Source organism: Podarcis erhardii (genome assembly GCF_964252035.2).
Source record: "Podarcis erhardii genome assembly, chromosome: 17".
NCBI lineage: Eukaryota > Metazoa > Chordata > Lepidosauria > Squamata > Lacertidae > Podarcis > Podarcis erhardii.
The window spans coordinates 11534627-11559347 of NC_138515.1; the positions used below are offsets into that span (position 1 = coordinate 11534627).

Below are 24721 nucleotides of genomic sequence, written 5' to 3' on the forward strand. Positions count from 1 at the left end.
TAAAAAAGCAAACGATTACTTGTGAATATGCTATCCTGGTTTTCAATCTCAATTTCCAGTTCCGTATGCACCTTTTGAACATAAATAAAGAAATAAGAGATCTAACAATCATAGAAAGCATGCACATTATTTCTTTTCCGGTTGCCTAGCAACCGCCAGGCTATACGCTGAAGAGCAGTAGGACCTGCATAAATTAAGAAAATTTTCAGAAAGATGAGTGGCATCTCTGTAGTCTGACTCTACTGGGTCACATTGTCTGCCCCCCCCCCAAACAAGGCATCTCAGCAAATAAACACAGATAATGGTGTTGTTTTAAATCTGTTTTGTGTGCTGCGCAACATCCTTCCAGACGGGTGGGAAAAAGCATCGTTTGTCACTGCATATAGTGAATTTTAAGGTACCGTATTTTTCTGTGTATAACACCCCCCCCCCCCGTGTATAACACAACCCCTATTTTTGGGGACTCCAAATTAAGATAGTAGGGGGAGATTGCCCAGAGTTGTTAAGCTTTATTTGGGGGGGGGCGGGACCGCCCGCAGCTGACAAGTGCACGCCTCGCAGAAGCCACCAATTGTCACCCCAATCACATCCAGAAGCCACCAATTGTCACCCCAATCACATCCAGAAGCCACAAATCGCCCACAACAAGAAAAGCCAATCCCAACCAGTCCTTGCGGCATGCACCCATCACTGTATATCTCAGACTCACGGCTGCCAACAATTGCCTGTCTCCCCCTCCAAGCACGACCCGTGTATAAGACGACCCCCAATTTTTTACATTATTTTTTTTTAAAAAACCCTCGTCTTATACGCAGAAAAATATGGTAAGCTTGTTAACTGAGAAATCTGAGGGCTCCCTTGGACAAAAAATAAGGACACCAGCCTGGAATACCAGCAGCCAGTAGGCTTGGTCTTTACTGAGGACTGTTGCGACAGGACTCCCACCTGCCTCAAGGTGGAACAAGATGGAAGCCCCAAACAAAAGAGCCCCCAAACTTTTATTAGCTGCTAGTCCCCATGTTACACCCCCTCAAACTACATTACTAATACATCACGGTTACATCATGAAAGGGGAGGTCTGGTGGCAGTAATCTGAGCATCCTAGACCCTGCCCCATGGTTCTCCTTGCCCTCCACCAAACACCAATCAAGTGTAACAAAAGAGATATTCACATTTCCCTGTTTCCCAGCCAAGTTAATCACACCCTTTTGCCTTCATCTGGGTTTGTTATTTCTGGAATGGCTACCTGTCTGGCACTCAGATATCAGGATGCCAGGGATTATCGCTCAGGCAGAGGGGCTGCTGAGTAGCTGAGCTCACATGTCTCTATGAATTTCTGAAGTTCTCCCAGTGAGCCAGTACATACATTTATCAGTCAATTCATACATTTGGTATCGTGCAGCAGAGGCCGTTTGAATAGATAGGAAGAAACTGTGATGAAGTGTTTTGTGGGGACAAATCACAAAAGTGATTGTGCTGATTTTGGTAGTGGGCTGCATGTGAATGATATTTGCTGGAGGGGCAAACCCCACCCCCAACCTAGACATAAATTCCTGCAACAAGCTGCAGATTCATTTCACAAGGTGAGCCCTCTGGGCAGTATCACTGGAGCAATTCAACGCTGCTATCAATTGAAACCCCCAAATTTCACACATGCACACATGCAGAGTGTACGTTTTGTCTGGAGGGATTTGGTGCCTCTGAGATTTGAGTAGGATTATCTACATCAGGGCTTCCCAAACTGTCGTCTGCAGACCCTCAGTGCTCCGTGAGCGAGAGGAGGAAGATGGAGGTGCCAGGAGAGGAGGACAGAGGGGGCCCTGGCCTGTGGGGTGTGCAGCACCTCTGGGGCTGGGCGGCTGCCTCCTCCTCGCGAGGTGGGAGACTCGGTGAGGAGTAGGCGGTATTGGGGGCTTGGGCAGAGGGAAGTGAAAGGGAAAGCAGGTGGGGCATTGCAGAAGGCGGAAAGGACCAGCATGGGCTATGTTTTGATGCCCTTCCCATGCCCCCTTTCCACCCCTCATGCTGGGATTTGGACAGGTGGGTGAGGGAACCCACCTACTGATTTGACAGGGGGCCCCATCCTGCTCAGTGCCGGATTTACGTATAAGCTAAACAAGCTCTAGCTTAGGGCCCCACTCTCTTGGGGCCCCCAAAAAAACTTAAAGGGAAAAAAACCCTGGATGTACATTTCCAAAATATAAAACACAAATAAAATAAAACCCACATACAGCAACAGTGTTTTGTGTTGTGTAGGCTCCTAGGATATAAGTCATGGGCCCTGCCTGCTCCCTAAAATATCACTGGTTTGCCTCTTTCTATATATAGGGTGCCGACATTCTTACATGGACTGGTTGCAGGGCAATGTGTGCAAATGGCTTGAGATACCTATGAGGTCCATAAATTATCATGTAGCATATATTCAACACAAAAAACAGTGTTGACAAAGGACAGCTGGACATATCAAGGGCCCTGTTACCTTCAGGAGCTGAGGGCCTCATCAAACCTAAATCCGGCCCTGGTCCTGCTCACCTGGTCAAGGTTGGCCCATGAGGCAGGAGCCAAAAGGCTTTTCCACTCCTGGTCTAATGGGTCGGCATAGATTTCATGAGGTTTAGGAGTGCGCTGGGTTGTTGAGGGCTCATGGATGGGTTGCTAGGCAATGCAAGCCGGGACAGACTGCCCGGTACCCTAATAAATATGGCTGTCTTTCAAGATGCCCCTGGGCTCTTTGTTCCAACAGGTCAACATTTCTCCTCCTCCTCCTCTGGAAATTGTGCCAAGCGCCCTGTTATTGTTCTCAAGGACGAAGTCTGGAGCTCCGTCTGAAGGGGAAAGTCAGATTAGGCAGAAACTCGCTCTTTTCTCCAACAGGTGACTTCTAAAGCGCCCTCTTGCTGGATCGGGTCCTTGTTCTTCATGCATGCTTAACAAAGCAGCAAATGCAGCCGAGTGTGAAAGTGCTGTTAATTCCGGCAGACGTGCCAGGGTGGAAAGGAACGCTTAGCATCTGGAGCCTGACCCACCTTCCTACCTGCCACGCAAAGAGCGGCAGCTATTTGGGAGTCTGAGAGCATCAATCCCAAAGGGAACGTAAACTCAAGAAGTGGTTTGCAAACATCAGACTAGAAATGGTCAAAAGAATTAAAGTACTGAGCTGGTGTTTCTGTTCAAAGCAGTGTGGAATTTGTTTCAGTTTTAGTTGGAAAAGTTTCTTTTCATATTCGATTATCATTGTTGTTGTTTAGTCGTTTAGTCGTGTCCGACTCTTCGTGACCCCATGGACCAGAGCACGCCAGGCACTCCTGTCTTCCACAGCCTCCCGCAGTTTGGTCAAACTCATGCTGGTAGCTTTGAGAACACTGTCCCACCATCTCGTCCTCTGTCATCCCCTTCTCCTTGTGCCCTCCATCTTTCCCAACATCAGGGTCTTTTCCAGGGAGTCTTCTCTTCTCATGAGGTGGCCAAAGTACTGGAGTCTCAGCTTCAGGATCTGTCCTTCCAGTGAGCACTCAGGGCTGATTTCCTTCAGAATAGATAGGTTACATCCACGTATAATAGCATGACCAGCAAATGCCTCGAGTTCTCGCAGTCATCTGAAATCCCCACTCAACGGACAACACAGAAATTGGTTTTTTTTTGGTATCCAAATCACAATCCTGCTTTCATCATTTCACAAAACTCTTTGTTCTGCAACAATTCAGTCGCAGAAAATATTCACACAGCAAGGTAGAGGCATGGGAGTTATTTTCCTTGCTAGGTGGAAGTGGATGCCATCAGGAGAAAATGACTTTCTCTCCTGTCCCTGTTCCACATTTGCCAGGAACTGACACACACAGGACTTGGGAAAGGGCCACTTCACCTAGGCATTCATTTGCACATTTTTATTTTCTCCAGCATAAACTGGAAGGTACACAGAGGAAACTGCAGTGCATCTGCCATATGGAAAAAGGACAGTTGGGATTATGGAAAGAGCCGCTCCTGCGATCCACGTGACCAAAGGGTAGGAAAGAGACGGCCGCAGTTTTCAATACCTGTTGACACACTGCGGTTGCAGAGATGTCTTGCGAAAGACTAGAATGCTGATCACCTCCACCAATTTTTATGTCAAAGACATAACCTACTAAACTAGAATAGCGTCTTGCGTTTCTAAAATGCTGTATCATCTATCATAAAAACATGTTTGTCCGGCAATTCACACAGAAATATTTTCTTAATTCACTACATTGACACCACTGGTTTGGAGCCCCAGACCATAATGTTACATTTCTGCAGTAACTTCCGTATCAGGCATGTAAAGTTATCCAGATCCCCTGTTTGCTTAAGGTTGGCAGGTGTATTTAATTTGGTACAAGCCAGAAGACTTTCTGTTCTACAGTCCTAATTAAAGAGCTCAGGCAAAGCACAGAAATGAAAACACAAGTATTGTTATTTCCCCCCTGATCAATGCTCTCTTCCTAAAGGAATCCATCTCTGTTTATCTATTAGACAACCTCCCTCCTTGGATATTGGAAGCGTTTTGCCAAAGTGAGCCCCCACCCTCCAAAACAATTAATGAGACTAGCACTTACTCAGCATTTAAACTAAGTCGAACCAAACAAAATTCCCAGCATCCTTTGCAAACCTCATTGCAAGGCAACTCATCCGTAACATGAACCTGCAGCTTCAAGTGCTTCTCGTCAAGGGCAAGCAATGTCATCAAGAAGCTAATTAAAATTTAAAATCGTAGCCAGGGGTATTTTTCCCCCTTATTTTGATTTTTGTAAATGCAAGGAACTCTGTAACCGCTGCTGTTGGCAAAGCAGTGTAAGAAAAGCAAAGGGAACTGCTCAGAAACGGCACTTCTCTCCTGGCGACATCATCTATTGCAGGTGCCTCCCTGCAAGTGATGATAGGATGGGAATCCAGGGAGAACAGCAAGAGATGCAGCTGACAGGAAACACAATCCGTAGCATTATTAACCGCATGCAAGTTCTGGCAAATTCTGTGACTCTCGCTCCCTACTAGGGCTGGGCGATATCTTGAAATATCATCCCAAACCGGTCCAAAGTCCATATTATGATATTGGTCTCATCATTTTGGGCCTGGAAATATATCGTATTTTTCTGTGTATAAGACGTCCCCTATTTGGGGGGACTCAGAATTAAGAAAATGGGGGGAAGATTGCCCGGAGTTGTTAAGCATTTTTTTGGGGGGGGGGGATCCCAGCAGCAACCAATCTGGATCCCGGCAGCAACCAATCCCACGTCACCGTGTATAAGACTAACCCCAATTTTTAACAAAATTTTTTAGTAACTTGTCTTATACATAGTACAGGATGGTATTGTGAATTGTGTGTGTGTGTCATGCAAAAAAAAAACAACGGGAATTCACCCAATGGCTCTCAGGTAGTACCATCCTTATTTCAGACACTGTGATGTATCAGTATATTGTGATGTTTAGCTGGTGATAGATTGCGATGCTGAAAACCAGATTATCGCCCAGCCCGACTCCATACAATGTTTAGGATTGTTAAATTTCACTCAGAGCCCTTGGGTCTCTCCTCTAGCCTATGAAAATTAGAGCTCAACTCATCACTGTGTAATATTTTTAATTCAGCAATCGTAGATCATGTCATCAGCCGCTGTTCACATTTCAGCAAGTAATTCCGCCGGGCTCGCACAAGGCTCAGTATCACCGGACGTTTCTGTGCAAGGCTGCCATTTGTAGCATCGCCCTGATTTGCAGCAGGTATGCAAGAGTTAAAGAGACACGGCGAGCAAAATTCTGTTCTCATGGAAACCGGCATAAATCAGCAGAGACTTTGCTACTTACTATTGATCGGTCAGCACAACAGAATGGGTCATTTCACTCACAACTAATTTCTCCGGACCCCCACACAGCTCAGCAGGCCATTCGCCTTTAAAATATGATTTGCAAGAGGGTTCAACAAAAAATGGCAGAGACCATGAGCAGAGAGCTCCTCAAATGCTGTTGTATATTTTTAGCATGATAGCACCTCCACAAGGGGGATTTCTGAGAATCCTGAATGAGCTATTCTGAGCATCCTTCAAGTCGGTTCACTCTTGCAAATCATTACTCACGAGGATGCTCTGTATATGCATTTGCAGCGTAACGCCGGATTGAGAGCCTTGCGTGTGTTTGCAGAAAAAAGTATCGTCAGCGGTGAGATCAGCAATGATGCACAGGATTCCCCAAAAGACAGCCGGCCGATTTATGACCAATCTTCCCCAGGAAGTAGTGCTTGCGCTGGACTGTGCAGTGACCCCCATGAACAGAGGCTTCATGCCACAACATGAACCAAGGCTGGGGTGCCATGGCAGGCAGACACAGGTGTTGGCAAGCAACCAAGGAAACGGGGGCAATTGGCAGGCCCCCAGCTGGCTCCTGCCCACTGGCCGGTGTGCCGGGTGATCTCCAGTGCTTCGTGCAGCCTCAGTGACCCGAGCTTCAGAAGCTGGGGCACGCAACTCAACAGAGTAAACGCTACACAACAGAAGTGGCAGGAGAAGTTGTGTGAGCATATTTACAAGCAGTTTATTCAGCATAAAGGTAAAGGTACCCCTGATCATTAGATCCAGTCGTGACCGACTCTGGGGTTGCGGCGCTCATCTTGCTTTATTGGCCGAGGGAGCTGGCGTACAGCTTCCGGGTCATGTGGCCAGCATGACTAACCGCTTCTGGCGAACCAGAGCAGCACATGGAAACACTGTTTACCTTCCCGCCGGAGCGGTACCTATTTATCTACTTGCACTTTGATGTGCTTTCGAACTGCTAGGTGGGCAGGGGCAGGGACCAAGCAATGGGAGCTCACCCCGTCGTGGGGATTCAAATCGCCGACCTTCTGATCAGCAAGTCCTAGGCTCTGTGGTTTAACCCACAGTGCCACCCGCATCCCTTATTCAGTATACAGCAGGACAAAAGGAAACATGTTTGATCCCTTTTGTGTCCAAAGCAAGACAGCAAAAGCAAAAGCAATTCACAAACGGAAGTTCCCAGCAAGCTGTGCAGGAGTGTAAACAGGCATGTGACACACAACAGCCATGCCTGTTCCTTAAGGTGGAACGGAATATCCCAGCAATGGGTTCAAGCTAAGTTGATGCAGAAGCTTGGAAAACCAAGACACAAGCTGAGAACTGGGAGTGTTTGTGCCAAGCACCTGTTTGCAAAGGGCTTGAGAACCTGGAATCCTTCCACTGTTTCTGGAGTAAAAAGGGCAAAATGCATTAACCATTAGTTCATTCTTCCTTGACCTGTTTAAGGATCTCTGTAAGGGACTTTTTGACACTGAAGAAATGCAGCGCTTGGCAAGCTTGATTTCTCCTGCTCTGGAGACTCGAACCCGTGGCTTCAAGAAGGAGATTCAACATCAGGAAGAACTTTCTGACAGGAAGAGCTGTTCGAGGGAGGAACGGTCTCCCTCGGGAGGTGGTGGACTCTCCTTCCTTGGAGGGTTTTAAGCAGAGGTTGGGTGGTCATCTGTCATGAGTGCTTGAGCTGAGACTCCTGCATTGCAGGGGGTTGGAATAGATGACCTTCGGGGGTCCCTTTCAACTCTACAATTCTACGATGTGGAAAGGGCTGCTTGGATCAGGTCTGAAATGTCTTAATGGAATCAGGTGCCCCACCAGGCAGCCTTGGGAATCAGGTCAGGAGTGTCGCCAGCTCCGCCTACGGGACCCCAAAGTGGAGGTTTCCAAGGGGAAGCTGAGGTAGACCATGCTGAAAGGGGGACTCAACCAAGAAAAGGGGTTCTTTCTTTTCCTGGGCTTTTTTAAAACCACTGTCCCAAGAAATGGGACCCTAATAAATAGCTTTTCTACACCCCACCCACTCTGTTACAGCTCCAAGACTGAGACTTAGCAGCTTCCTTTTTCTCCCCTCGTGTCCCACCTGGGGCAGGTTTTCCTTGAAAGAGCTATGGAAGACATGGGCAGCCGCCGAGGCTGGTTACTAGCCCCCTCCCCTAAAAAAAGAGGCGAAGATAGTTGGAGACCCAGACAGAAAAGAGAAACTGAGGGGTGGGGGGTTTTAAGCAACAGCCGCTTCCCTAGCGAAGCTCTTGCTTGAATTCCAGTGGGACCTGCAAATTCTCAAACTTCTGCCATCGAGGAGCCATCCTGCGGCAGACCTAATCTCAGCTGGCCAAGGCTGAAACAGCAGTTTATTCCACGTGGGGAGGAAAAACAAGCTGGGTGCTTGGGGAGGGGGTGGGGAATGGCTCGGTGCTGTGAAAGGAAGCGATTTTTCACTGCTTGGGCAGGAGCTGGCCGGAGATGCTCAGGGAAGACTGACAATGTCGCCCGTCTGCTCTGAGGAAACTGGGCGCCCCCTGCTCCATGCTTAAGAAGCAGCGCCCCCAAAGGCTCCTGCCCTGGCTGGGAAGCAGAGGAAAATCTCACAGGGACGCCCAAATCCGAGCCTGAAAACATCCCAGGTCTGGTCAGTTCTAAGGGTCTTTGCATTAAAGGAAACATGGATGACCAACTGGGAATCCTAGCAATTCTGCCTGAGCAAGCAGGGACTTTTCCCACTGAATGAGTCCCAAGAGTCGCGGATGCGGCCTGGTACCAGGAAGCGCTACGTCCCAGAGGATAACGGACTTGTTGCCACGAGGGTAACAAGGCTAACGACGGCCAACAAACTCTTTAAAGCGCTCCTTGCCACTCCCGTTGATTCATCGCACCACTTAAATGATCCAGGCTCCAGCTCCAGTGAAGAGAATTAGTTGGAAGTGACCAAAAGTGGCCTGAGGAACGAAGGAAATAAAATCCATCCTGGCCTCAGTTAAGTAAGGCGGTTTTCTTAGGGAGAGCATTTGCCTTTGTAGGGAAACGGAAGTGAGACGCGGAAGATGAAAACATTGCTTCGGGGGTCTCCTAAAAGGATTAGCTCACGTTCAATGAACAAAAAATAGTGTGCGCCACCCCCACCCCCCCCTTGACTGTGTGTGTGGGGGGGAGAAGCAACAAGTGAATCAATCTCCACCCATTTTCGCTTCTTTCAGTCTTCTAAAGGCTGGAGGGAGAGACTGAGCTCCAATAAATGTGGCGTGAGATATGTGCACACAAACATTCCCGCCCCCCCCCCACATTACGGGATTGCTGGCCGGGGAGGCCAGCCCTGCACCCCTAGCCTCAAACCATGCCGTCTGCACTGAAGGCCCCCAAGTGACAGGAGAACCCAGGCCGATCTGGATCCCCTCAAGGGTAGAGATGCTCAGGGCCCCTTTGTGCAGCCACTGGGCACACAACCGGAAGAATGAGGGTGCTAGTGTGCTGTACTCCTCATTTAGAACCAATCAGGTTGAGAAAACGGAGAACCAGCGTGGGGTCCTGCTCTCTTCTTGCTTTTAACAAAGCAAAGTAAGTTACTGACTTCTTCTTTGGCGATCCCTCGTAGCTGAGTAAGATTGTCTTCCATAAACAGTTTTAACAATGAGTCCGTAAGTGACTGTGGAGGCCAATTCTGGATCCACAGTGGAGAAATAGGTTTCCAGGCGGGAGTTGATCACAGTGTGGATTTGCCAAGCGTGCCTTCCTCTTAGCACGTTTCTCCCTTGCGTCCTGAGTTCGAGTGTCTTCAAAGCCCATGACACTTTTAGTAAAGGCTGTTCTCCAATTGGAGCGCTCGCAGGCCAGTGTTTCCCAATTGTTGGTGTTTATACTACATTTTTTAGAGTTGCCTTGATACAAAGCTCTTTTGTTGACCACCAGCATTATACTTTCCATTTATAATTTCGGAGTAGAGGAGTTGCTTTGGAGGACGATAATCAGGCATCCACACAACATGACCAGTCCAACAAAGTTGAGGCTGAAGAATCATTGCTTCAACACTGGTGATCTTTCCTTCTTCCAGTACCCTGGCATTAGTTCACCACTGACTGTTTCATACAACATCCAGAAGCACACCTCAAAGGACAGATTCAGGATGATGGCATTTCATGTTTCGTCCCTGTTCTGAGTCATCATTAATTTTGTTTTCATTATAATGGGCACAATAGGCTTCTGCAGAATTACAAAGCCACATTTTGGACGCATGTCAGTAATCTCTCACCTACTTTTTAAAACCCACTTCTAGCTAAGCAAAAAACTCTTCAGCTCTCAGGATGGGTTGGGGAACCTCTTTTGTCTCCATGGCTTTATTCCTCCTTGGGCAACCTTCCTGAGGCTTCGTGACAGCGGTGGGGGGCAGATGTCCAAAGGGCAAAAATGGTGGTGGTGGGGACACTTTCCCTTGCATGGCAGGTTGTGTTCCAGCCATGCAGAAACCCTAGATTTCTCCACCCCCAGACCTCTCCACCTTCCCCATTGGTGAGCAAGGGGCAGCAGAAAAGATCAAGGAAACATTTCCGTCAGGCAAAAGCACTCTGCACATGTGGCCAGGGGTGGGGCCCCGACTCCCAAGGGCCAAATGGGGAGGAGGACATTCAGAAAAACACTCCCATTGCTAACTCGCTGCTATAAAAAGAGAAGGAAGCGCCCGTGTTTTTAATTTTACAAACGCTGAATCAATGCGATAAGACTACTTTTGAGCTCACTTGAGTTTTGCAAACAGATAGCAAACTCGCGTGTCCGTTGTGCAATCTAAGCTGGTCAAGGTGAACAAGCCCATCTCCATTTAGTCAGTCCAGATAAGAACGGAACTGTTGGCCTTCCCACCAAACCGCTGCGATTATTTAGGAAAATTAATGTGTCATTTAGGAAAAACTCTAAATGACAGCAGCTTTCTGTGTCATCCAAACTGGGGAGCCACAGTGCCTTAGGGGCTCCCTGGTTGTGAGAAGGGGCCACGTAAATGGACAAAGTCAGAATCTTCGCTTCCTAACCCACAGGTTGGATAAAAATCAATGATTATTTTTTTAATGGATTTTTAAATTTTAAATCAGATTTCTTTTATTTAAATTGGATTTTTAAAATAAAATGCTTTTGGGGGAATAATCTTTCTAAAGATAGTTTTTTATTTAAGTTACATTAGAGTCCAAAGGCTATTCATCAGGAAATAAGGATTTTTTAAAAGTTTTTCATGTGTGCTAAAACTCAGTCTAAATTTTTTATTTCAAAAATCGTTTAGCCACATCAGTTAACAAACATGGATACATATGCTATACCGTTATTGTTTTAGTTAAGTAAATTGTTTAAATTGTCATTAAGGAAATAATCATTTTCCTCCTTCCAATAAAGCACAGCAGAAAAGTTGTCCAAATATAAACACAGTTAACTTATTAAACCTCACAACGATTTCATAATTATCGCTCCATGTATTTCTAATAGTATAACCAAATTAGTAATTTTTGATGTAACTGTAAAATCTACTCTGAAAACGTATTATTCCAAAATGAAACCTTCATCTGGTTGTAAATATTAAGGATATTAAAGATTAAGATATTGTAAATATTAAGCAAGAATGAGTCTTTCTCTTAAAAAAAAAATATTTAAATCAAGTCTTACTGACTAGTGATTTAAATTGTAATTTAAATTGAATTGATTTACCGTATTTTTCGCTCTATAAGACACACCAGACCACAAGACACACCTAGTTTTTGGAGGAGGAAAACAAGAAAAAAAATATTCTGAATCTCAGAAGCCAGAACAGCAAGAGGGATCGCTGTGCAATGAAAGCAGCAATCCCTCTTGCTGTTCTGGCTTCTGGGATAGCTGCGCAGCCTGCATTCGCTCCATAAGATGCACACACATTTCCCCTTACTTTTTAGGAGGGAAAAAGTGAGTCTTATAGAGCAAAAAATACGGTAAATCAAATCCACCCTGCTGAGCCATGATACAACTCTCCAAACGGGGCCATCACGAGGAAGCAAGACCAGAGAATTCCCCAGGGACATCTCACATTTCCTGACGTTGCAAGGAGAGAAACTCCTGAGGATGAATATGACCCCGTCTTTCAGCGGGGACAATGTCTTGCAGGGTGTCCCTTCTCAAACTTGTAGATCAGGGGTAGTCAACCTTTTTATACCTACTGCCCACTAATACATCTTTCTTGATGGTCAAATTTTCTTACCGCCCACCAGTGCTCGATGGAAGGAGGATTCAGCTTGTGTCGTAGAACCCCTGTTAGCAATTTCACTCCTCCGATGCTACATTTGTGATTGGTGTAAATCACATGCCTGTCTGAGATGAGTGTGGGAAACTTAAACAGTCTTATCTCTTCCACTGGAGGGACTTGCTATGTACTTTCATTCTTGCTTGTGCCTGTTGTTCTCTCAAGGAGCTGGAGAGAACGGATGCCATTATGCTGTTGTCTGTAAATAAAGGTAAAGAGACCCCTGACCATTAGGTCCAGTCGTGACCGACTCTGGGGTTGTGGCGCTCATCTTGCTTTATTGGCCAAGGGAGCCGGTCTACAGCTTCCGGGTCATGTGGCCAGCATGACTAAGCCGCTTCTGGTGAACCAGAGCAGCGCACCGTTTACCTTCCTGCTGGAGCGGTACCTATTTATCTACTTGCACTTTGATGTGCTTTTGAACTGCTACGTTGGCAGGAGCAGGGACTGAGCAACGGGAGCTCACCCCGTTGCGGGGATTCGAACCGCCGACCTTCTGATCGGCAAGTCTAGGTTTAACCCACAGCGCCACCCGCGTGCCTATGTCTGTAAAGAGTGACTGGGGAAACTCAGCCAGATGGGCGGCGTATAAATAATAAATTATTATTATTATTAAATAGTGTATAAATAAATAGATTAGCTCTACAATGTCTCACGCTTCTTGCTGTCTTATGCCAGAAGCTTAGTGTGCATACATCATTATGATGTATGTTGCTCGAAGTGCACTGGAAGGGAGATGCCTTTTCCAGAGCTGCGCCTATCGGAGGATGCTCGGAGTTCTGGGGGCTTGCAGGCATCCCAGGGGGTTTTACCAACACCCCCTACCGCCCACCTGGAATCCCCAAACGCCCACTAGTGGGAGGTAGGGACCAGGTTGACAACCCCTGTTGTGGACAGTGCATAGCTTAAAGATGTCGTCAACCGACATGACGCCAACACTGGGGGAAAAAGATGCAACGTGTTTCTCCGCACAACAGCCAATTTTCACAAAAGCTTTACCCAACAGGTTTTTGTTTTGAACCTTCAAAATAACCTCAAGCGTTGCCGAGTTATGAATTATATCTTTCAATGAGCTCCCCTGTTTTGATGCTCTGTCTGGGGGCCAGATAACAGGATCAGAATTTTAATATGCACAAAGCCACAAGGGGACACTATTTGTGTGCTATTTCTCAAATCACTCATCTCTCTCATTAAGGGGCTCATATTCACAATCCAGCCGCTCTTATTTGAGTTTGACAAGTTGTACAATGCAGATACGTATCACCGAACCCTTTCTAGAGGAATAAACTTCTACGTTACTTCCAAGAGGGATAAACAAATTCATTAACTAATTAATCACAACAAGGAACGCACAAGTTAGGCAGGATATTCTGCAAGTCGGTTTAAGATAAACTTGGATCACACACCAATGTAGGCTATATGCAAAATCCAAAATATTTCTGATGGTCTGCTTATGTCGGGCAAAAAGGATTTTGAATACAAATTTTATGTTTCCCACCTTACACATAAAAGTACACGTCAAATTTGGAATATTCTCATTTCTTTAGGGGGAAAACCTGAAAGACTGCAATGGTAAAAAACCAACGCATAGTATATTAAACACAAAACCCCACAAATTCTAGGAAACACAGGGTCATCTATATGCAGAGTTTACTAACTTTTCATGTTATGGTTGCAAAATTGTCCATATCCATATAAAAAAATGTGCTATCTAGGCAGGCTTAAGAAAGAAGATTCTTTCTTAAGAAAGAAGATTCCACCTAAGAAAGAAAGAAGATTCCACCTAAACATTAGGAAGAACTTCCTTACAGTAAGAGCTGTTCGACAGTGGAATTTGCTGCCAAGGAGTGTGGTGGAGTCTCCTTCTTTGGAGGTCTTTAAGCAGAGGCTTGACAACCATATGTCAGGAGTGCTCTGATGGTGTTTCCTGCTTGGCAGGGGGTTGGACTCGATGGCCCTTGTGGTCTCTTCCAACTCTATGATTCTATGATTCTTAAGAAAAAATTTAAGCAACAGACTGTTCTTCCAAGATGTCACTGAACCAGTATGTGGGCTCAGTAAACCAGGGTTTCCCAAACTTGGGTCTTCAGCTGTTTTTGAACTACAACTCCCACCATCCCTAGCTAGCAGGACCAGCGGTCAGGGATGATGGGAGTTGTAGTCCCAAAACAGGGGAAGACCCAAGTTTGGGAAACCCTGCGATAAACCAAAGTGATGAAAATGAGCCTAGCCTCATCCCAGGGAGTCAGTGTGGTGTAGTGGTTAAGAGCAGTGGACTTGTAATCTGGTGACCCAGGTTCGATTCCCTGCTCCTCCACATGCAGCTGCTGGGTGACCTTGTGCTAGTCACAGTTCTCTGAAGTCTCTCAGCCTCACTCACCTCACAGAGTGTTTGTGGTGGGGTTGGAAGGGAAAAAGGGATTGTTAGTCGCTTTGAGACTCCTTTGGGTAGTGATAAAGCGGGATATCAAATCCAAACTCTTCTCTGCACTGTGGCCATGAGAAAGAGCTGATAAGCCTTTGCTTCTATTTTTGATTAACCACAACTTGACATGCCATCTGAATCCAAAAAGCTGAGCTGTTCTTCAGTACAATTTTCCTTAAACCAGTGGTGTCCAAACCTTTTTCAAAGAGGGTCAGATTTGATGAACTGAAGGGCTGCAAGGTCCGACCAAACGGCCAACCAAAGTTATTAACCTTTTCTTTTAGGACTGAAGTTGTTGCGGTTTTTTTTAAGGATTGAAGCTTAGGATTTTCTTAGGATTTTGCCCCAGGAAATAAACTGCCATAGGGACTGGATTAAACTGACCAGTGGGCCGGATTAGGCCCGCAAAACGGACTCTGGACATGCCTACCTTAAACATTTCAACAAGCTGTAGTAAAGATAAACCACAGTTTAAGGTTTGGACAGCACCTGACACAGTGGTCCAGGGCTCGTCTGCCCATCTTGCTTGGGGAGGCAGTTGGGCGACGGCTGGGAGGGGAGCAGATCCAGCCCCCCCAGGAGCTCGGAATGCTTGCCCCCTGCTACCTGGGAAGAGTGGGGCTGCCACTGCCCCCTTCAGTGTGCCAGGGCTTCCCTCAGCTGTTCCCAGTCCCCTCAGGCGATGGAGAGATGCTGGAGGAGCGCCATTTTTTGTTTTGACTCAAGCCACGAAGTGTATTGGGCCAGCTCTGCTGCGATTCATTGAAACAATACCATCTCTGCCTCACAGCCACCATGGCTGAGCCTGTGGGAAGTTTAGCATGGCGTCTCCATGTAGCCAAGATCTGGACACCAAATCTGGAACACACCCCAACCTGGCCACAGTGATCCATGCGACGGTCACCTCCAGGCTTGACTACTGTAATTCGCTCTACACGGGGCTGCCCTTGAAGCTGTCCCAGAAACTCCAGCAGGTGCAGAATGCAGCAGCGAGGCTCTTCACGGGGTCTCTGCCATGGGAGCATATTCACCCAGTGCTTTTCCAGCTACACTGGCTCCCGGTGGAGTACAGGGTCAGATTTAAGGTGCTGGTTTTGACCTTTAAAGCCCTTCACGGCCTAGGACCCCCGTACCTACGGGACCGCCTCTCCTGGTATGCCCCACGGAGAGCCTCAAGGTCCATAAATAGCAACACCCTAGTGGTCCTGGGCCCTAAAGAAGTTAGATTAGCCTCAACCAGAGCCAGGGCCTTTTCAACACTGGCTCCGGCCTGGTGGAACGCTCTGTCTCTTGAGACCAGGGCCCTGCAGAATCTGATTTCTTTCCGCAGGACCTGTAAGACAGAGTTGATCCGCCTGGCCTTTGGCTTGGAGCCAATTTGATTCCCTCCCTCTCTTTCTTTTTTCTTTTTCCTTTCTCCTCCTGTGATGAGGCTGCATTTTAATATTTTAATGTTTCAATATTTTAATTGTTGTATTTTAATCTTGTTTTTAAGTTGTATTCATTCAACTTGCTTTTATTAGTGCTTGTTAGCCGCCCTGAGCCCGGTCTTGGCTGGGGAGGGTGGGGTATAAATAAAAATTATTGTTGTTGTTGTTGTTGTTGTCCTACATGAGAGAAAGCTGGGTTTCTGCTTTTAAAAGGTCCTAGTTTTAGTACTGGCAATCTTTAGAAACGTTAAACTGTGTGTAAGCCTCATGAAACTTGGTAAGTTTCAGCCACCATGCAGAAGCGAATTCTGCCTTGATACTAACATCGAAGAGAGACAACTTCATGTCTTTAAAAGGCATTATCCTTGTCATTTGCACTGCATAAAGAAAAGGAACAGGAACAGGAAGTGTGTAGACTCCTCGGAAGAAGTATTTTGGAAGTGGTAGGATAAAGCAATGACTTACTTTTTTAATATAAACACTAAATACCTCAAACACGTTTAAGGATATTCAAAACACTTTCTTTTTACTAGATGCAATGGAAGCTGAATGTCACACTGCTCTCCACCCCAGAGAACTAAAGAATAGTTATGCTCCAGGAATGTATTTTAGCCAGAAACCGATACTTTTGCAAACAAAGCTGTGAGGAACCTTTGTCCTGTAAGTGGCACTTATCAGATCCGCTTCCCTGGATATAAACCACTCTGGCTAAACGTGCATTGGATTGTAATGTCAGAATAACAGAAACTGGAGATACCATCTTCAGCGCTGCCAATATCTCTTTTTAAAAATCTTTCTGAAATGCTCAAGACTGCACTACTCAAATATCTTGCTGGAGTAGATGACATGGTTTGCCAAATGAATGGGAGCTTTCCCCAAGATACTAAAGACCCTTGTAGATGTTGTGAATGGCACCCCTAACTGTCAAACCCAACTCCTATCCTTACTACCTAATGCATTTTCCCATCATGGCTCAGGACCGCAATACCTTAAGGACCACCTCTTTCCATCTGAACCTACCCGGACCCTGAGATCATCTTCTGAGGCCCTCCTTTGTGTGCCTCCTCCTTGAGAGGTGCGGAGGGTGGCAACACCAGAACAGGGCCTTCTCTGTGGTGGCTCCCTATCTGTGGAATGCTCTCCCCAGGGAAGTTCGCCTTGCGCCCTCATTATAAACCTTTAGGCGCCAGGCAAAAATGTTCCTTTTTAACCAGGCCTTGATTTGATTGACATCCTATGCCCTTTTAAAATGTGGGTTTTTGGGGGAGGGTGGGTATTGGGTTGTTGTTTTTATTTTGATTACCGTATTTTTCGCTCTATAAGACACACTTTTCCCCTCCTAAAAGGTAAGGAGAAATGAGTGTGCGTCTTATGGAGCAAATGCAGGTGGGAGGCTCTGCTCAGCGCTCCCTTTAAAGAGCCGCACGGAGCGTGTGTGCGGCTCTTGGGGGCTTTTCCCCAAGGAGGGAGAAGGGCAGCCCATCAGTCCCTTCTCCCTCCTCAGGGAAAAGCCCCCAAGAGCTCATTAAAAGAAGCGCGGCTCTTGGGGGAGCCTTCATCCCGCTGCCCTGAAGAGGCTTCACGCGGCTATCCCAGAAGCCAGATCCCTCTTGCTGTTCTGGCTTCTGGGATTCGGAATATTTTTTTTCTTGTTTTCCTCCTCCAAAAACTAGGTGCGTCTTATGGTCTGGTGCGTCTTATAGAGCGAAAAACACGGTATATATTTTGTGGTTTTATATTTTGATTTTGTTCTGTGAACCGCCCCGAGACCTCCAGGTATAGGGCGGTATATAAATTCATTCATTCATTCAATCAATCAATCAATAATCACTCTGTGCAAGAAGAAAGGAGAGTATTCCATATTGCTCCTTGTTTCTACTGAAAACATAATATTAATTCTGCCATCATCTTGGGAGGGATGGAGCCAGAAGGCGATGCTGGGACACCCCTGTACTGCTAAGGGCTAGAAACTGAGATAGGAAAGCTAGGAGCTCAAGGGCACCTTAAACCAGGTTATGGGCGCAACAACGAAATGTCCAGGCACACTTTTTATAACAAGAATACAAAGCTGAAAATGAATGGACTGCAGCTAAAATATCAAGTTCATTTTTCACACGGTCTAGTCCTTCCCCTGCCCACCTCCGTAATATTCTTAATAGGGTCTCTTCTCCAGTCTTCAAAGAGTAGCTGGAAGTGGGGAGGCAGAAAAAGCTCCTCTTTTCCTTCCACTCTGAAGTTTCAATCTGAAATCTTAGGTGCAGGATTGCGCCCAGAGCTCAGAAACTGCTCACTTTGAATGAAATTCCCCACCGCAAAATGCGACTGGAAGAAGGCGGGTTTCGAACACCGGTTCTGCTCCATGGCTTTTGGGTTCCATCTTGGCCCCAGTGCTTTTTAATAACTACATGAAGCTGTTGAGAAGGAATTTGGAGGTTTGGGCAAGGTGGAATCAGATGACAGGCTGTTCATTTCCTCTCCTAGTCCCTGGGATGCTGTGAAAGCGCTGAATAGATGTATGGAGGAATTGTGGTTTTTTATGTTATCGTTTTACATTTATATCCTACTTTTAAAACATGGTGGTTTTCTTGGTTCGCTGCCATGGGAGAGGTTTTCTGCCCTGAAAAGTGGCATGAAATAGTTCCATAAATGATGCATTTAATACTGACACATAAGAATAATACATGTGTGCATATAAAATACACCTATTTTCGAGCAAGTAAGTCTTTACAAAGAAAACAAGGAACTGACGTAGGTAAATATGAGCTCACCTGTCTTTGTAATTGATAACAGTATCAATGATGGCATTCATCTGCTTTGTCAGCTTAGGAGGGTTAGGTGACAATTTCTCCGCCGGCGGCCTTCCTCTCCTTTTTTTCGCCTTCTCTCCATCCTCTTTGCCCGAATCTTTGTCTACATTTCTCCTTCTTTTCCGTTTCTTAAGCCGAACTTCTTCTTCCATTTCCTCCAAGTTGCCGTCTTCAATTGCCTTAATTAGGAAAGTAGAAAAAATTATTTGCAAAATCGAAGACGCCAATGGATGCTATATATTATAACCTCTGCAAGGTGCAGACAATTCTGAAGGATAAAATGAATCAATCCAGAAGTAGAAGTCCAAATATAAACATTAGGGGAAATCAGCGGCGCTAAACGTAAAACCACAGTAACAATTTTGTCGGAGTAATCCATTCAACTGTAGAGCGTTAAGGCCACACCCCAAAAAAGGCCATTGAAGCTCCAACTGTCTCCATGCACACTCAATGAATGATCAATATATTTTAATATATCCATTCATACATCATTTTCAATACATATTTATAGACAAAGCAATCATTAAAAAGGGCGGGGAATTCTCTTCAAAACACATTCACCAGCATACATTATATGAATTCCCCTTTCTGAACAAAGAAGTAACAAACCAGATTCTTTCAATTAGAAATTTTCAAACAGAATTTTCAAATCAGTTCAAATTACACACCTAAAACGCCACGAATGCAATATTCAGCTAAGGTCTTGACCACTGACAATGCAGAAGTGTTGGACAACACATTGTTGTGCAGCAAAGAATATTGGCACTGTGGGGTGAGGAAAATGACACCACGCAAACACAAATCAAACAACATTCACTAGTTCAAAATTTACCTGCAAATGTGTGCTGTGAACCTCAGGCAGCAGCACTATGCAGTGAGAGGGTGGAAATTGCTACAAAAACAAACCTGTTTTAAAGGAAATCTGTCCACACTGTCTAAGAAATCCATGTGTGACAATCACAGAAGCTGAACTTTCTTTGGTTTAAGAAAACAGAAGAAAAAGCCCAGAGATGTGGGACGGTTTAGTCTTCCAGGACATGAAAATGACAAAGGTATTAGAGGGAAGAAAGAAAGGGAAAAAATCCTGATTTTTAAAAATAAATCACCTCCGTTTTTGTGCTGAAGGCTTTCTCAAAACACCAATGTTGACATTGTCCCTGTTGCTTTCCTGGGCTCCCTGCAATACATGCACATGATAATCAATCCTTTTTCTCAGAGCTGAAAGAGCTCTAATCATCAGGCAATTACCTTCATTTTTCCACAGCACCAAACATGGCTAATATTTATGAACATGTGAGTGCAACAATCAATACACAAAGAGTGATTGCAGCCCAGGCACAATTTCTTTCACTTGGGCGCAACGTCTCTCTCGCCAAACGTTTTGTGCACAAAACCTGGTGCACCACACAAAGCAGGCGGGCATGTCAGAGACGCCAAACAACCTGCTTCCTATTCATCCTGCAATGTGGAAATCCACAGATGAACATGAATGCACACACAATCCAGAGGGAGTGCCTGGAAGCCAGGCCTGAATCATCAAAAGACAATTTCCATCCTGCCTCCACTGCGTTCGAAGAAGGAGCTGGAGATCGGATGAGTTAGGAGGAGGAGGAGGAGGAGGAGGAAGGAAGAAGGAAGGAAGGAGCAGAAAAAGAAGAGGAAGAAGAAGGGGAAAAAAGAATTATCTGCAGACAAATTCATGAATATTCATTTGGCTCAAGCAGGACACCCCGGTGCACACATACCAGCAGCTAGCGGAGATTTAAGCAAAGGAAACTGTTCTGCAAATCTCGGAGGCTCATCGTAAATGCAGCATGCAAGGCTGTCAACAGTTAATGCCATTGCTCCCCTTAATCCCTCGTTTGTGCACGGAAAACGCGGCAGCAACACACACCGGCCTGGGATGCGGCGCACACCTAGGAATGCCCGGGATGCCGCTCGACTGAATCTCCACGACAGCAAGGAAAAAGGATATTTACCTTACCACTATCAGCAGCAGGCCGGCTATCGGAAATCACAGTTAGTGGGGATAAAATTAACAAGCCAGCAAAGCAGCGAGCTGCTAGTCTCTTCATCAGCTGATCAGGGGGGAAAAGAGAGCCTGGGAAAGGCTATGTTTTCATACACAAGTAATTTTATTTTACGGAAAATGCAATCCTGAGAGGGTTGTAGGGGCTGAATTCTGCTGTTTCATTCTACCTTCCACAAGGCCTGCAGCCTCCTTCCTCCAGCCTGATTTAATATTGACAAGTACTTATCATATTTCCCCCTTATTATTCCAGGAACTCAAATCAGGAATTATTATTATTATTTTCTTTGGAAGGGGGGGGAGGGCAGTTTCCCGGAAGCTTTTTAATTACAGTACATTAATATTTTTTAAAATCCAAGAGATATAAACACACGCTTTTTTTAAAAAAAGCAAAACAGCGAGGCGTGCGTTTTAAAGCTGCACCACACACACAAAGATGCTTCATTGTTCTCTTAAATTTGGAGGTGCAGGGATTGCTAAAAACAGCAGCACTTTGAAAACCTTCCCGATTTAACATGCCTTTGAGACAAAAGCGTAAGGAACGAAATATTTCTGTTTTTAGCATGTGCATCCCGCAAAATACAACATACCCAAATCCCACTGCCACCCTCTCATGCTCTCAGGTGCCACACCTAAAAGGCTGCTTGGATTTGCTGATGGCTAGCAAGATTTCAAAAAGGATCTGAATAAAAATGATATTGCAGCAGATTATATCATTTTCACCCAGCAGATATATGCATATTAGAATTTATGAGTTCTATAAATTTGTGGGTAGCATATGGATACTGACCATTCTTTTGTGACGACTTCCCAATAATTTAAATTTAACCTCTTAATCCCAGAAGCTGGTATTCTGCATTCTATTAACAATCCATGGAAATTAACACTATTTTAATCAGATCAAAGATTTTCAGTACCAGATACACAATCCAGTTATAGCAGGTCAAGCCTAACTTGAATTTATTAATGGCATATTTCTTACAGAAGTTCACTTTTTTAAAAAGCCAAAATACAACCGAGCATTACCATTCTTAGTCACGTGGTAATTTCATATATTATGTTGCTTAGAGAATGATTATTCAACAAGTAGGGCTCCCGAGAACTTTGTCTAATTTTATTCCTCAGGGTCATTTTGATTTTTGGCCTCTGAAACATCTTGGGGAGGGGGGGAGTGTCTCTGGTCACAAAAGACGATGGATACAAAAACATGATTAGCTTTGATTCCCTACAAACCTTGGCTTTGGTCCACAAACAAATTTAAACACATCTTTATTTACAAACACCCACACAAAACACAGTCTGAGTACTCAAAACCACCAATAACTTCCACACCCGAAAACACTGAAATTGCCTAGTTTAATGCTCATACGACCCTATAATAATCAACTTAGCAACTATTACTCCACAATAAAAAAGGAAAAAAGAGGAGATTTTATACCAGCAGCACAAATTTGGTTGCAAAAGGGGGTTGGGATGAAGTTTGGGGACAAGATATGAACAGGTCCTTTGTCCACAAATGCAAGCAAACTGGGAATTCTCCAATTTGCCATTGTTTTCTGTGTTGTCTGAAATGGGAAACTGGGGAAACCAACTTTGGAACAAGCCACAGTATTAAAACACGGTTCTGAGGTTGGTTTAATATCCTGAAAAAGCATACCGTATTTTTTGCTCTATAAGATGCACCAGACCACAAGACGCACCTAGTTTTTGGAGGAGGAAAACAAGGGGGGGGGGGGATTCTGAATCTCAGAAGCCAGAACAGCAAGAGGGATCGCTGCGCAGTGAAAGCAGCGATCCCTCTTGCTGTTCTGGTTTCTGGGATAGCTGCTCAGCCTGCATTCGCTCCATAAGATGCACACACATTTCTCCTTACTTTTTAGGAGGGGAAAAGTGAGTCTTATAGAGCAAAAAATACAGTAATTTCCTAGTTTGGGGCTAAATGGTCTACTTGAGCTTCCACGGGAGAAGCAAAAGGCTTGCTTTCATCTCAGCTTCCGAAGACACTCGTCTTAAGCCGCATTTCCTTACCAGCTGAACATTTTGCCCAGAATTAACCCAAGGAGGTCGTGGAATTTAAAAGGATGGGGGTAAAGGCAAGTGTGTTTGGAAGATGACCAAGGACGTTTCGAGCTCTAGGACAGTGATGGCGAACCTTTTAGAGACCGAGTGCCCAAACTGCAAGCCCAAACCCACTTACTGTATTTTTCACTCCATAAGACTCACTTTCCCCTTCTTAAAATCTAAGGGGAAAAGTCTGTACGTCTTATGGAGCGAATGTGCGGTCCCTAGGGCTGGGGGGAGGGAACCCGGGCATCCCCCACCGTCAGCCCCACAAGCTCTGGGAGCAACGGGAAGGCTGCGCAACGCCTTTCCGCTGCTCCCCGACCTGCTTTTTGGGGCTGGCGTTGGGGGAAAGCCGGGCTTTAATGTGACCATACACTGTGCTGACCCAGGGCTAAAACAAACCTAACAGATGCTGGCAGATTGCTGGATTCTTGCAATAATTTTTTGCTCCTAATTTTTATAAGGCCATACTGTTGGTCTTAATTTTAAACGTTACTGAAACATACTAGTTAATACCAGAAGCATTCTTCCTTTTAAAAGTTACTCCAAATAAAATTTATTCCAGCTGAAATTGTTCTAAAACAGCAGCCTGGGTGTTCAAAATGTCACAAATGAAGAACTGCCTTTGCCTTCTTTCTTACCCTCCTATGAACAGGAGCAGACAGACTCCACCATTGAGAAAATAGCAACTTGCGGCCGTAACCCACCTCCCAAGCAGTAAAAGTAAATCATTATTGAATTTTCAACTGACTGACAGCTTAGTGGCCAAGTAAAATAAAACTGGCCTTGTAAGATTATGATGTTTTGAGACAGAAGGGGTATTTATGAAGCAGTGCTTTTCCTTGCTTGGTAATGTTGTTTTGAAAGAAAAAGGTGGCGAAGGGGAAAGGGAGACAGGTTCAATTAGATCTGCAATTACAGCAGTGGAGAGCATCATCATCTTCATCATCATCATCATCATCACCATCATCAAACAGATTTATAACTGCCTTTCGTTCCAAAAAGAGATCTGTCCCTTGGTATAATTTTGTGCAGCCCTTCACCTAAGTCCATGTGGGTGGACAGAAAATTAAAAAAAGGGGGGTTGGGAGGGAAATAGTTGCAAGGCAAGAGGGAGAGAAAACAAGGAGTGGTAAAGGGGGGGGAGAGAAGGGGTGCCCCCCCATATTTGGCTCCAGCTCTGCACACTTTCGGTCGACTGCTATCTCTGAGGGAATGTGACTCACCAGAGAAAGAAGATTCTCCAGCCTTGCTCTACAAAGAGCATAAAATACTTGGAAATCTCACTTTTCCCTAGGCAAAGGCAACGCTCTAAAAGAAACCAGAAACTAACTTATTGATCTCAAAAGAACGGCAACCACACAAAGGAGTAAGGTGCATGAAGGAAAAAATAGAGAGGCAGGCGCGTAAATTTGTGGATTTGTTTTAGTCTGTGTGCAATGTCATTTTCCACATCCATGGATTGCAATTCAAACGATGCGCACGCAACACAACAGACGGATCGTATGCGCCACTCAGCCCCCACCCTGTTGCATGTACAATATTCACAAATTGCTTAACGGTGGGACAATGCCGCCTGTTCCCATCTCTGCTCAATGCCTTCAGACTGCCAAGAGAATCAGAGCTGGAAGGGACCCAACGGTCATCTAGTCCAACCCCCTGCAATGCAGGAATCTCAGCTCAAGCATCCCTGACCAAGGGCCATTCAACCTCTGCTTCAAAACCTCCATGAAAGGAGAGCCCACAACCTCCCATGGGAGATCATTTCACCGTCAAACAGCTCTGGCTGTCAGAAACTTCTTTCGAATGTTGAGTCGGAATCTCCTTTCTTGTAATGTGAAGTCATGGGTTCAAGTCCTACCCTCCAGAGGAGAAAACAAGATTGCTCCATCTTCCATGTGACAGCCCT

General features: G+C 45.4%; 1 protein-coding gene across 7 annotated transcripts in view; it reads right to left on the reverse strand.

Annotated features, from left to right (window-relative positions):
• Positions 1-24721, reverse strand: part of SMARCA2 (SWI/SNF related BAF chromatin remodeling complex subunit ATPase 2) — a 131689-nt gene that overhangs the window by 11263 nt on the left and 95705 nt on the right. For 5 of the 7 annotated variants that reach the window (XM_081844760.1, XM_081844761.1, XM_081844762.1 and 2 more), the window contains one exon: positions 18681-18898. In XM_081844760.1, coding sequence (XP_081700886.1) covers positions 18681-18898 — 218 coding nt within the window. Of the gene's footprint in view, positions 1-18680; positions 18899-19967; positions 19989-20698; positions 20810-24721 lie in introns of those variants that run through there. The other 2 variants (XM_081844764.1, XM_081844765.1) reach the window with 2 other exon arrangements.